The sequence below is a fragment of the Lepidochelys kempii genome, chromosome 24, assembly GCF_965140285.1.
Source record: "Lepidochelys kempii isolate rLepKem1 chromosome 24, rLepKem1.hap1, whole genome shotgun sequence".
Classification (NCBI taxonomy): Eukaryota; Metazoa; Chordata; order Testudines; family Cheloniidae; genus Lepidochelys; species Lepidochelys kempii.
The window spans coordinates 8,825,811-8,839,486 of NC_136403.1; the positions used below are offsets into that span (position 1 = coordinate 8,825,811).

At 51.0% G+C, this 13,676-nt stretch overlaps 1 protein-coding gene across 3 annotated transcripts in view; it reads right to left on the bottom strand.

The window, feature by feature from the left end:
• ZNF687 (zinc finger protein 687) overlaps nt 1–13,676 on the bottom strand; it is a 50,550-nt gene that overhangs the window by 11,780 nt on the left and 25,094 nt on the right. For all 3 annotated transcript variants that reach the window (XM_073323423.2, XM_073323421.2, XM_073323422.2), the window contains exon 2: nt 7,742–10,005. In XM_073323423.2, the coding sequence (XP_073179524.2) occupies nt 7,742–9,985 (2,244 nt within the window). In that variant the 5' untranslated portion in view covers nt 9,986–10,005. The remainder of the gene's footprint in view (nt 1–7,741; nt 10,006–13,676) is intronic.

The following is a 13,676-nucleotide window of genomic DNA, read 5'->3' on the forward strand; positions in this document are numbered from 1 at the left end:
AGTTGTTTCCCAGCATGCTCTGGGGGGGGAGGAGTGAGGGCACGGCAGGCTTAGGGGAGGGGGTGGGAAGGGGTGGAGTCGGGGCAGGGCCTGTGGCAGAGCCAGGGGTCGAGCAGTGAGCACCCCCCAGCACATTGGAACTTGAGCTACAGGCTCCAACTTTCCAGAGTCGGTGCCTATACAAGGAGCCGCATGGGGCTCTGGAGCCCAGGTTGGCCACCCCTGGCCTGAGGCCAGCTGAGATCAGGGCCCCATGGCACGAGATGCTGTATAAACTCATAAGGTTGGACTGAGAAAAGGCCCTGCTTGTTACTGCCACTAGGTGCCTCAATAGCTCTGTACCTAACCCATGGTAACAGAATCCATGCCCCAAAGAGCATATGAGCTAAACGGAAAAGTCACACGGGGTAGGAGGAGAAACTGAGGCACAGAGACTTGCCCAAGGTCTCTCAACAGAGCCAAGAAAAGAACCCTAGTCTGCAATATACATTAATATGCAACAGTCAGTGTGAACCAGACCAGCCCAAATACAGCCACCCAGCCAGGTTGCTTGGAGGGCACTGCTTAGCGAGGGCAGGGTATGTCGATTGCATCGGCACTGCAGCACTGGTTCAGTGACTTGTATCCCTTGGGCGGCTGCTGCTTGTACTGACTTGCTTTCCAACGGCTGCTAGGAGAACACAAAGTGTGGAATAAAAGTGCCTTTTTCTGCTTCTCAAAAGCGTAAATAAAAAACAAACAGATGGAAGAGCCCCGTTCAATGTAAGCCAGAGCAGTCTGTTAGGAATTTCGCTCTGCGGTGCATCTTCGATCCAAACTGGTTCCAGAACCCACCCCCTCTTCTGCCATTGTACGAGACTAAATTAGAGGGGAGAGAGACATTAAGAGGTACAGACAAGGGAGGGGAAGGGGATATTTACAGCTCAGATTGAGAGAGAGATTCAAGGAGGCAGTGAGATACCAAAAGCCTGTCCTGAATGGCAGGAGCCGAGGAGGAGTGGACTCGGGAAGCTGTAGCAGATGGCCAGAGAAGCTGAAGGTGATAGTGAGACACCCCCACACCAGGTCTGTGTGAATCCATAAAAACAGAGGGCAGTTTGGAACTGGATCCTAGAACAAACCAGCAGGCTCAGCGGTAGAGCTGCAGGTCTTTGTATGTGAAAGAGCTGTGGTCGGTCAGCATGTGCCGGGACTCCAGAAGGCCATGCTTCGGGAAGCTGTGGTACTTAAGAGGGAAGCAGAAGCCTGGATAAGGCTTTCAGGAGGCGAAGGGGGCCACAGGAAGGGTGATGCTGGGGAAGGAGCTGTGGGAGGAGAAGCCAAGGTCGACAGCTGGAGCCAGTGGATGGAAGGAGAAAGGAGGAGTGCATGCAGAAGTCTGGGAAGGACAGAAATGCTTGAATTAACCCTTTCAACGCGGACGGCTCCCCATGAATTTGTAATGCGCTTTGGACGCATCTGGAATTTAAAAGGTTGCTGCATAAATCCACAGCCTAGAGCCAGCTACCATATACCTCCTTTCTGGGCCCCTGACATTGCTTCCCCCAGATACCTCGCCCTGTAATTACTCAGGCTTGGGACCAATGTGCTAGGAGGAGTACAATTTAGCAGCAAGAAAATAGCAGGGAGCAATGGACTGGACAATAGAAAGCAGCAAAGACTAGTTTAAAACAGCCTAGGAGTTACAGGCTTGGAGCGGTTTGTTGTACTCTGACTGGCGAGCCTCTCTCTCAACAATGGAGAAAAGGGATTGCAACACCCTTGGAGCTAGGGCAGACAATCAGAACTCAAGGGGCCCCAGATTGGCACTCCATTGCTGAGTCCAGGCTTGCATGCTTGGGAGAGCATTTTGCAGGACACGCCAGTCCTGACTTTTCCTAAAAGAGACGGGGAAAAGGCACGTGTGTCTGAAGTGCACCCTTATTTAGATTTGGCAACCAAAGCTGCAATTAGATCAAGCTTTCAGAGCTGTGTGTGTATTCACTCCAGCTCTGTCCGATCCTAGGAGTTACTGAAGCAGAGAAAACTCTGCTGACAAGTTCAGGCAGCACAAGAGATTTAAACAACAAAGGAAAAGCAGACAGGAGGGTTTGGTTAGGGGACAGGCCAGTCATAACCAGATCTGGGCTTTTGAGATCAGACATCAAGGACATAACACAGGCAAAGAAGGACAATACAGTTGCCTTGCAGTTCTAATGGCCTCTTGTTAATTCACTTTGTCAATGCAGAGTTAAGGTTGCCTGTCTCACCATATCTTGTGCCCTTCCAGAACATGTGAATTCAGCTAAACTTCCGAAAGCCAGGAAATAAAGAGGTAAGGTACATGCCATCTCCGCAACTTCACCTTAAGTCTGCCCCCTGGGGGCTGGCAACTGCCCCTGGAAATCCTTTGGTAAGGGTGACAGTAATAAGGGGACATGAGGAAGTTGTGTAGGTCGTGTCAGTAGCAATACATGGCTCTTCCCTGCCATGACGATTGACAGACGCGGTCTATGGGGTTAATGGGCGGGGGGGTAAGTGGAAGTACGGTGCTAATTGGAATCCTGAGGTAAAGTTGAAGAGAGCGTAAGAGGGGGTTACGGCCTTGTACAGTTCAACCATTGTGGCCTTACACCTGTGGAGCAGACTCGGTGCGAGTGCAGGGCAGCCGTAGGTAGCTCCTGCTGAGCACGCGGATCTAAACACATGTTTTGCATTAGGCCTGGTCTACACTGAAGCATTATATAGTCACAGCTGTGCCAGCCAGGGCTGAGAGAAAACCCTTGCTCCTGCCCAACGCCGCTATGCTGGCAAACAATCTCCCCCGCATACAGACACAGAAGAGCGCTTCTGTCACTGCAGCGGGGAGGTGGGGTTCCCATGCTGTTGGAAAAACCCTGGCTGACGGGGCTATGCAAACAGTGTCTGTGGCCCAAACATGCCCATAGGTGTTAGAAGCCGCTCCCGTGCTCAAATGCCCTGTTACCCAAGTGTTCTGTACTCTGAAGGCGCAGGGCTAGGATGCATGTTGGCCATTGTGCAAAGATGACAGAGTTACGGTTGCGTTGCGCAGCTGGTGTCTCCCTTAATTCTAGTTCCTGCTTTTCAGAAGTTTGAGTTGAGCTGAACTCGAAGTCCTGGAAAGGCACAAGGTACCACCGGGCACCCTTAACTCTGCAGGACCAACGCTTCTTGGCAGTGAATTTTTTTTCGGAATCAGAAAGAGCTGTTCTTTGCAGGAGACAGGGTTAGCGGAGGGAGGCGTGATTATCAGGTGGGCTTGAAGGTAAGGGGCTCCTGTGGCAAAGGACGTGGTGTCATTCTCAAAGTGTTCTTCACCCTTCTGTGCATTTTGTTGTAGTACAGTGGTGAGTGTGGCCCTGCGGGGAAATGTCTGGAGGGCGCAGTTGCTAACAAGGCAGGGAGAGAAAGCACAGGCCTGGGTTATTTCAGAAGGGGTTGAAAGTTTCATTCCATGTGGGTTACCATAACTAAGTGTTGGCAAGGAGGCAGGTGTGCATCTCCCCTTCTCAGCCCCGCCCTCCCCAGAGCATATTTTCCCTCTCCTTTGCCCCTTTATCTACCCTTCCACCTTCAGCTTAAAGCAGATCTGGTCATAGGCTGAGCCCTGGCTGGCTAAGGAGCATGATTGTCCAACCTGTGAAACGCCCAGCGTCCACTCTCCGCAGCTATAGAAGCCAGGGGCACGCTCCATCCCTCCCACGGCTGGTAGTGGCACTCGCCCATTCACCTTTTCCTCAGACAGACACTTTCAAAGGGCACCTCAGCCCAACCGTCCTGGAAGAGGAATCTGCTCGCTGCAGCCCTGACAGACACCCTAAGAATGTGGCCCCACATCTTGGCAGGCATTGATGACAAACTGTGGGGCACGCTCTGGCAGATTGTTTGGGGCGTGGGGAGGTGGGTGAGTGGTGACACCAGGCAGCCTGTGGCAGGGACCCTACAGAGGGCAGGGAAGGAGCGCCACCTCCACCCCATCTCAGCTCTGCGGGCCACACAACCTAGAGGCAGTGTTAAAACATTGGGAGCCCTAAGCAAGTAATTTCCCCTCCTCCACCCACCCCCTCAAATAGATAGCCCAAGCCCACCACTGGCCAGGGCTTACAGCCTGAGCTGGCTGAGGCGCACAGATTACATAAAATCATGGAATCAGTGACCAACTGGAGCCATAACAACAAAAAGTGACTAGGGGGCCCCCTTGGGCTGCTCAGACCCAACCAATTGCTTACTCTGCTTATGCCTAGTGCTGGCATAGCCTTAGTTGTGCAGTAATGGGGGTGGGTGGGGCATGGACAGATTCCGTTAATGGTAAGGGGGCGGTGCGACTGGAGAAGTTTGTACACCACTGCTCTAGGTGACTTTAGCCTTGAAAAGACCTCACTCCCTCCTGGGGCAGACAGACACCAAGTCCTTCCATGGCTAGCCCCTCCTGCTGCTATTTAACATTAGCTTAATCACAGCTCGACCCAAGCTGGCAATTCCACCTCCGGCTGCAGTATCCACCACCCACCCGTCCCCAAGAGCCACCACACCTCTCCTACAAAGGCTACTCCTCACTAACACTCCTTGGGTCTCAAGGAGCTTTCCAGACCCTTTGGGAATCTCTACATCAGACACCCACAGCCTTTGTAACCTAGCAAGGCCCCGAAAGGCCAGCCTTCCCCATGGTCTGCATGCTATCCGTAACTCCAGCTGTGTGAGAGTGCTGAGTCGGCAATTCAGGGCATACCCTGTTCTCCAGGTACACGATCACTTCCCCGCAGAACACTCTGCACGAGTCACATTAACACACCGGGCTGGAAATTGTATCAGCTGAGAAAGCGGTGCCGCCCAAGCCAAACCTAGCACCAGGGCCCAGCATTCGTTCTCAAAGGCCTGCTGAGGGCAGGACTCTACCTCATGGTCTAGGAGTTGAGCCACCAGAGCACGTCCCCCGTGCCCGTCCAGGTCCCTCTGGAGAGGAATCAGCGTGGGTCTACCCTGGTTTGCAGAATTCCCTGCAGTACACTTTGCATGATCCAGGCATGGGCATCATACACAGCATTGCAATATTCAGAGCAGCAGTACATTCAAGACACTAACAGGGCCTTCTAACTTTGCTGGGATACTAGATGCTACTTTCCAAACAGTGTAAAAGAATTCCTTTCTAACAGGCAGAAATAGCCTACTGCCAGGCTCGAATCCCCGGTCTATGAGGATGGCTGGGGGTCACTGACTACAGCACATCCCCCCTGAGCTACTCTGGGACTCTGAATAAGCAGAGCTGATGGCATACTTACGCACATTTCCACATCCTCCCCCTAATCCCCACACACACATCAGTTTGGATCTGTTCTCTAGGTCCAAATTCTCAGGTCAATAACTTTTTCAATATTGTGTCCCAACAGGGTGACGGGTGCCGTGCACGAGGCAGAGTAAATGCCAAGTGACAGACATAGTAAGCGCCCCAGATGTCTGCAAACAAGTGTTACAAGAACCAGCTGGATTTGTCCCATGCTGGTTTTTAAGAGGGCTGTATCTCAGGAACCCCTTACTCAAATAGCCCCAAATTTGGACTGCTATCCCCACTCTGCATCCTCATGGGGCACAGCAAGTTCCAAGCCAATTGCAGTGAGCAGGAGGATTTTAGAGCCAACCTTTAAACAGAGAGCAATGCTCAGCCTTAACTACAGCGTCGTAATACCTGAATTTAAACCATCGTCTGGCTGTCACAGTGCTCGGAAGTAAACAAACAGTGAAGGTGCAACAGCCAATTCCTTTCACAGGAAGGAAGCCAATGAGCCTAACAATTTAAAAGGATAAAGTTAAGGTGGGCAGTATTTGTAGGTCCCCTATGGGACTCTGGATACCAAGGTACGAATAAACTGTATTCAAGCTCATTCTGCCTTTTAAAAACCAAATCTATACTCCGCTTTAATACTGAGACACTGCTGGATGCCATCATGCCGAGCGAACCAGGATGTGTTAGCAGCAAACAGGAAGTGGACGGGATCTCAGGCCTAGCTCTCAAGCAGGGAGCTAATACATCCAGGTTTCTCCACGGATTTAACTTGATGATTAGAATTAATTCCTCTTTGAACAAGAGTTCTTTTTGATTAACCATCCAACCTTGATTTAAAAATTGCCAGTGACGGAAAATCTACCCCACCTGGACCACCACAGAACTAAACCCTAGGTCTGGTGCTTCCAAGAGACTCGCCACTTTCCGAGTGATAATACAAAGAAATGTGTTTTTTAAAAGTGCAACAGAGGATTAATTACTTGCTAACAGTTAACATTCCACAGAGGATTAATTACTTGCTAACAGTTAACATTCCATGACAGTGACAGAAGCTGGGGAAATTGTCTGGCATCTCTGAAATATACATGAGTTGAAAGGGACCAGGTGTAAGTGGGTTACATAGAACTGAATGTGCAACTTTATGCTCTTCTCTAACCAGATACTGGGGGCATGTAGGACACTAACTCTGAACTCTCTTGGGAGCTGCATATCTATGTAGAGTCAGCAGACCCTGAACTGTAGTGACAGAGCAGAGAGACCATCCAGTCAATTTAAGATCATTGGTTAGTCTCTAAGGTGCCACAAGTCCTCCTTTTCTTTTTGCGAATACAGACTAACACGGCCGTTACTCTGAAACCCTTTCAAATAGTTTTTCAAGGTTTCTCCATTTCAGCTATAGGCTTCCCTACGAATTTTCCCCCAGGCTAACTAACAGATCCAGTTGTCTGAGATTACCTTTCCTGCGCCACTCTCAGCAATCTTCCTCACCTTCTGCTCCTTCCAGTCTTCAAACTTTGCACATGCTTACATCCCCTATTTCACTAAGGGCAGCACATTTAGTCTCCCAGGTCAATTCCTTCTCTTTTACAAGAAGGTTTTTCAACCCAAAACTTGGCTACCAGAACGTGTCAACGAGCCGTATGGGAGTCAGCTCCCTTGGCTCCAATTCTATGGGGCTGGCCAGGCTCAGCTCCATCACGACAGGAGCAAGCCGGGTCAAATTTGAGTGGCACCGTGACTCCATTTACCAGGTTGCAACGCCACTCTCACAAATTTGGCCTGGTCGTCCAGCCAGGGGAGCTAGGCCATATTAGTGCTGCAACCCCGGAGGTTGCGGGAAGCCGAGCCCAGCCAGACGCGCAGTACTAAAATTGCACTATCTGCTGCTAGGGTAGGCACGGTGTACTTACTACCTTAACGTCTCTCTCACATGTTGTAGGTAAGATATTTCGTAAACCAGATTTTTTTTTTTTGCACTGAAGCTATTTACTGGGTCGCAACAGGCCACCAAGGTTTACAAATGGGTCCTGAGCCCCCAAAGGTCAAGAGCCGCTGCTCTACAACAGCCTGGTTTCCTGCAACAGAAGCTGCCTCTGTGAATAGAAATTTTGCAAACAGCAGCCGCACGATACAGGAAGTAATCAGGTACGAGGCAGTAGAGAGAGCTGCTAACACAACAGAGTGCATATACCCAGCGCCTTTCCATCTCAGGATCTCGAATGCCTCTACCTGTGGGCAAACAGCTTCATTCTGCAGAGGGAGAATCTGAAACAGAGGGGAAAGGACTTGCCTGAGGTCAACACAGTGAATCCGTAGCAAAGTCGGGAGTAGAATCCAGGTCTCCTGCCTGCTATGCTCCCTGTCTCACCATTAGGCCATGCTGCCTCCCTCAGGAAAGAGCTAGCAGCCCTGCAATAAAAGAGGGGGCCTCTGGCAGAAGGTTGGAGCTGTTCTACCTACCGTGCTGGGGGTTGTTCCCGGGGTCACAGCCTGCTGGAAGTGCGCAGCGAGCCCGGCTTTGTCCTTGCATTGCTCCTTGCACTCCAGACAGCGGAAGCAGTTATAGCTGGTTTGCTCCGAGCTGCCGGTCAGGGGCAGGATGGGTTGGTCCTGAATCCCGTTCGCTGTCCCCATGGCCTCCTGAGGCACTCCAGTCACTTTGCCAGCGGCGAGGGAGGTCACCGACACTATGGGGGTGATGTCCGGCTGGCCAATCATTTGATCCAGAGCAATAGGCCTCATGACCAAGTGGGAGCACTGCATCACCAGACCTTTGTCCTTGTGCTCCCGAGCATGCAGGAGCAAGCTGCACTTGTTGAAGAAGACCAGGCGCTTGGTGCAGTGGTTGCAGGTCACTTCGATGCGCATGCTGCGCCGGTCGTAGTGCCGAGCCAGGCTCTTCTCCAGGGCGAAGGAGTCCCCGCACTCCAAGCAGCGGTACCCGAAGGGCGGGAGAGCCAGGCTGGAGTCTGCCGGAGGATTCAGGTTGGGTTTGTAGGTTGGTAAGAGGTTTTTACTGTTCAGGATCTTGTTGAAAGCCTCCACCAGGCTGGACTGGCTCCTGGAAATGACCGTGCCGGCAATGGTGGGCGAAGGCTTCTGCGGCTGCACCATCACCACTGTGGTGCCGTTGACTTTCTGGTTGGCCGTGGTGGTGACGGTGGTGGTCTGGGTCACCGTGCTGACATTCGTCCTGGTGTCGGCTTTGGGGAGGGTCTGCGGCACCAGGTTGATGATGTTCTTTGTCACAGCCTTGCCCGGCAGCACCACGGATTTCTGCTGGGCCACGCTGGCAGCAATCAGCATGGCACTGCTGGCGTTCTGGATGGTGGTGACCGGCAGGACAGTCCCTTTGATTTTGGTGCCATTGCCGAGTTGGACACTGACAATTTTGGGCCCTTCTATGACTTTCAGGGGGCTGGAGAGCTCCATTTTCTTTTTGGGCACCTCCAGCATGCTCTCCTCTTTCACCACTGCAGCCGGGAGCACGGCGCCCTCGGTGGCGGTCTCCTGAGAACCTGGCTCCGAAGGCAGCTTGGCAGCTCCCGGCTCCGAATCGGAGGAGACTCTGGTCACCGTCCGGGTGATGCTGCCGGAAGACGTCTTGATGGTTTTAATTCGTACCTTGAGGGGCCGCGAGGAACTGGAAGAGGGGGAGTCGTTGCTGCCATCATCGTCGTCCTCCTCTTCCTCCTCACCGCTCGACATGCTCCGCAGGGGTTTCTCTAGAGCCTCCTGCTCTTCCTTGAGGGGGCTGCTCCCCAGCAGCTTGGGGGAGCCAAGGGGCCCGGGGCTTCCCTCCGCCAGCGGGGAAGGTTTGAAGAACGGCTCCTGAGGGCTGGTGGGCGAGTCTTTCACTTCGGGGAGGTTGCTGGTGCTGCTGTCAAGGTTTGGATCTGAGCTGGGCCAGGACGTCACAGGGGAATCATCCGTGGAATACCGGACGGTGACCGATTTCAGGTGCCCCAAGGGGCTGTCACGCAGGGCTTCAGCCAAACCCTTGGGGCTGGCCCCATGGTCCAGCTCCTCTGAGTCGGATTCCTCTTTCTTGATCAGGGGAATGGTGGCAGGGGAGCCATTCATGGCCCCTGCTTGGCTGGTTTCAAAGGGCTGCGGGAAAGCTGGTGGGAGGCTCTCTGTGCTCTCTCCAGCTGGCTCTTTGCAGTCTGGCGACAGGGCAGGAGATGGGGTGGGGGATGGGGAGAGAGAGGGCACAGAGAGGGCTTTATCTTTCTGTTTGCCCTCCCGAGGCCCGTCGATCAGATCCGCAGAGTTCTCCTCATGGGGATCGGGGCTGAAGTGGGAAAAGATGTCCAGGGGTTTTGCCCCTTTTTCCTTCGATGCCCAGCACTCTCCATTGGACGATGCCACCACTTCCCCCGGCCTGGAGGTGGGGGACCTGGGCAACTCGGGGGCACCAAAGCCATTCTGCAGCAGGCGGGGCCCGAGGCCGTGCCCATCTTTGCCGCGGCCATCCAAGGGGTCGAGTTGCTCGGGGCAGACCGTGTTCTTCACTATCACGCTGACGGCAGTGATGTCTGTGTGCGGGAGGACATGTTCAGGGGCCACGGGCTCCCCGGGGACCTGCTTGATGTGAGCCTCAGCCTCCTCATGGCCAGAATGGATGGCTTCATTGGTGTCGATGTCCGGAATATCGAAAGCCGCCAAGAGGTCATCGAAATCCGGGGTCTTCATGTCACCCATGGTGAAGAATCCGGAAGAGTCTAAGAAAAGGAAGACAGACGATTTAATATCACAGTGCAAGAAACTTTCCTGGACTGACACGGACCCTGCTGGCATCACAGAGCAGCAGGCCATGCACAGGACCAGAAGCTCGGACATTGTAACCCCAGCTGTCTGTCTGTGTCTCAGGTTCTGACCCCCGTCACCATATGGGCCTCTGTATTTATCCTCACAACCCTTGGGCGGCAGGGCTGTTACCCCATTGTACAGAGGGGGATCTGAGGCACAGAGACACTTAAGGCATGTCTCCACTGCAGCCCCAGGGCGCGATTGCAGCTCACAGACACATACACACTAGCCTTAACCTAGCTAGCTTGGGTTGTGGAGCAGTGAAGCTGCGCTGCGAGTAATTACTCAGGTGGGTTTGTACAGCCTTCGCCAGAGCCCACGCCGCCCAGGCTTCGCTACTCCGGGACCCGCGCTAGCTTCAATCTAACCAGCTCGGGTCCGTCTACACGAGCTGCAGTCACACCCTAGGACTGCCGTAGGGGCATAACCTTTTTGACTCACCCAAGGTCATACAGGAGGCCTGTGGCAGGATGGGAAATTGAACCTGGTTCTCCCAAGTCCCAGACCAGTGCTCTAACCACTAGGCCATCCTTGCTGTCTAGTCCCAACTCTGATCCCCTTGGGCATACATCACTTTGCCCCTCTCCGCTGCATCTTCTTCTGTAAAATGGGAATAAGCACAGCCCTCCCTCCCATGGGAGTTGTGAGCATTTGTTCGCTGTGTGAACAGGATTCAGAGCGCTCAAGAAGCACACAGAGGCACCAACGATACGTCTCCAAAAACCCCGTTAGCAAACCCTGAAATCCCACTCTTCACAACTCTAGTGTCACGTCTGGCACTTGGATCCTACTAAGATGTGCCTGTTGAAATGCCCAAAGGATCTAAAAAATATTCTTTACTGCCTCTTGGAACACAGCCAAAGTTCTCTGTGGACAGCCAGAGAAAACTTTTAGTCAAAACCCCAATTTTTCTTTCGGAAAAAAAAAAAAAAAGTTTTGATGTAAAATTTTCAACCAGCCCAAAAGATCAGAATAAAACAAATCCTCCCATCTCCATCATAAAGGAGCCGTACTGCCTCTGTGGGTGGAGTTCCACTGATGTGAACGGCACTGCACTGCTTACACCAGATCTGAATGCGACTTCGGATTCTGAAATCTGCAGAAAGACTGAGAATAGAAAAGGATCCAATTTACGCCCCAAAGAGTGGATTATCTGAAACAGACATAGGCCAACTTCTAGCAGTAACCTTCAGATAACCCATTGGAATATTGTGCTATAAAACCATATCTAACCCTTTTGCTCCGTAAGGCGCTACAGAAATATACATGATGAAGTTTACTAGAAGAATTGCCCCTTTGATGTCATAGATTTGTATGAATAAGTGGCAAAATATCTGGCAAACCCCAAAACACTCAAGAAACCCAATTCTAAGACGCTGTATGAAAGATCTTCCATGATTTGGCCATATATTTCCCTACCTCCTTAATGACTGTTTACAACCTTGTAAGAGTTCTACGAGTGGCTGGGTTTTTCACCCCTCATCTTAACTGTGACACTTCCAGGAGTTGGTACTTTAGCTAGCAGGCTTCTTTAGCTACACGGAAGTGTCAGGTCAACCCAGCTACTTCACTCAGGGGTGACACAAATCCACACACCTGACCAATGTAGTTAAGCTGACCTAAATCCCCCTGTAGCAGCACTAGGGCAATGGAAGACCACTGACCTAGCTACTGCCTCTCAGAGAGGTGGACTGCCTATGCCGATTGGAGCATCCCATCAACATAGATAATTTCTACGCTGCAGCGCTACGGACAAGCCCTATGACTATCTGTCAGCAGCATGAAGAAAAGGAGGACTTGTGGCACCTTAGAGACTAACCAATTTATTAGAGCATAAGCTTTCGTGAGCTACAGCTCACTTCTTCAGATGCATATCGTGGAAACTGCAGCAGGCTTTATATATACACAGAGAATATGAAACAATACCTATTCCCACCCCACTGTCCTGCTGGTAATAGCTTATCTAAAGTGATTTCCAGCACATGTTGTTCTGAGTCCCCACAAACACATACGTTAGCAAAACCATTCTGTCTCACTAGGTTTATTTGGGGAAGGACAGGACAAGTTTCTCAGAAGAGCCCTTGTTGGTCTGAATACTGATGTTCTGTTTTAAAATTGGCGCGCACACATGCATGTGGTCTACACGACCAGTGGGAAGCAACAGCTACTCTGTGGCAGAGGGGATCAACGAGGGAGTGGTCTCTCAAAGCACACCTAGGAAAAGTGTCCTAAATAAGAAATGACAGCATGTCTTCACAGACAGCAAAGTCACATCATACAAAGAACACAGCTACAGCGCACGCACACCCTAGCCTGCTCTGGTCCTGTCATTGCGGCTCTGCACAAAACAGATTGTGGAACAATACTAACCTGGATTAAGGCTGCATCCGTTCCAAACTTTTGTAGAACAGTGGTTCTCAACCAGGGGTATGTGGACTCCGGGGTTACTCAGAGGTCTTCCAGGGGGGACATTTACTCATCTCGCTATTTGCCTAGTTTTACAACAGTCTACCTAAAAAGCACTAGCAAAGTCAGTTCAAACTACGATTTCATAGACAATGACTTGTTCATACTGCTCTATATACGATACACTGACATGTAAGTGTAATATTTATATTCCAGTTGATTTATTTTACACTTCGATGGTAAAAATGAGAAAGTCAGCAATGTTTCAGTAATAGTGGGGCTGGGACACTTTTGTATTTTTATTTCTGATTTTGTAAGCAAGTCATTTTTACGTGAGGTGAAACTTGGGGGTACGTGAGACAAATCAGACTCCTGAAAGGGGTACTGTCATCTGCAAAGGTTGAGAGCCACTGATGTAGAAAGCCATCACAAACACTCCTGTGTGATGGCACCAAACCAAAGGCTAGAGCCAAAGCATGGTCTTTATGGTGAAGGCACGTGGCTAAGTGTAGCAGGTAACTGTCTACACTAGCATAATGCATTTCCATGGTCCACTACGGGGGAGGCTACATTGATCTGCAGTGTTCTAAGAACATGGGAGTGGCTGGGTAATTACACAAATTGAATCTATTTCCCCATGTTAAGTGTCCTCACACCTTCTTGTCAACTGTCTGAAATGGGCCATCTTGATCATCACTACAGAAGTTTTTTTCCTCCTGCTGATAATAGCTCACCTTAATTAATTAGCCTCTTAGAGTTCGTATGGCGACTTCCACCTTTTCATGTTCTCTGTATGTATATATCTATCTTCTTACTGTATGTTCCATTCTATGCATCTGATGAAGTGGGCTGTAGCCCACGAAAGCTCATGCTCTGATAAATGTGTTAGTCTCTAAGGTGCCACAAGTCCTCCTGTTCTTTTTGCGGATACAGACTAACTCGGCTGCTACTCTGAAACCTGTGACTAAGAATGACATAGACACCATGGAAGTGAACGTTTTAACATGGTTCAGGTGGCCAGTACATATGGGGCCAAACCAGGCTAAGAAACCTAGTTCTGAGTCTCAGCTAGACCTGTTTTTATATATGGTTTGGTCTCATTCATTTCAGCCAGACCTCATTAGAAACGTGTTACACTATGACTGAGCTTAAGCAGAGTTTTAAAAACCACTAAGAA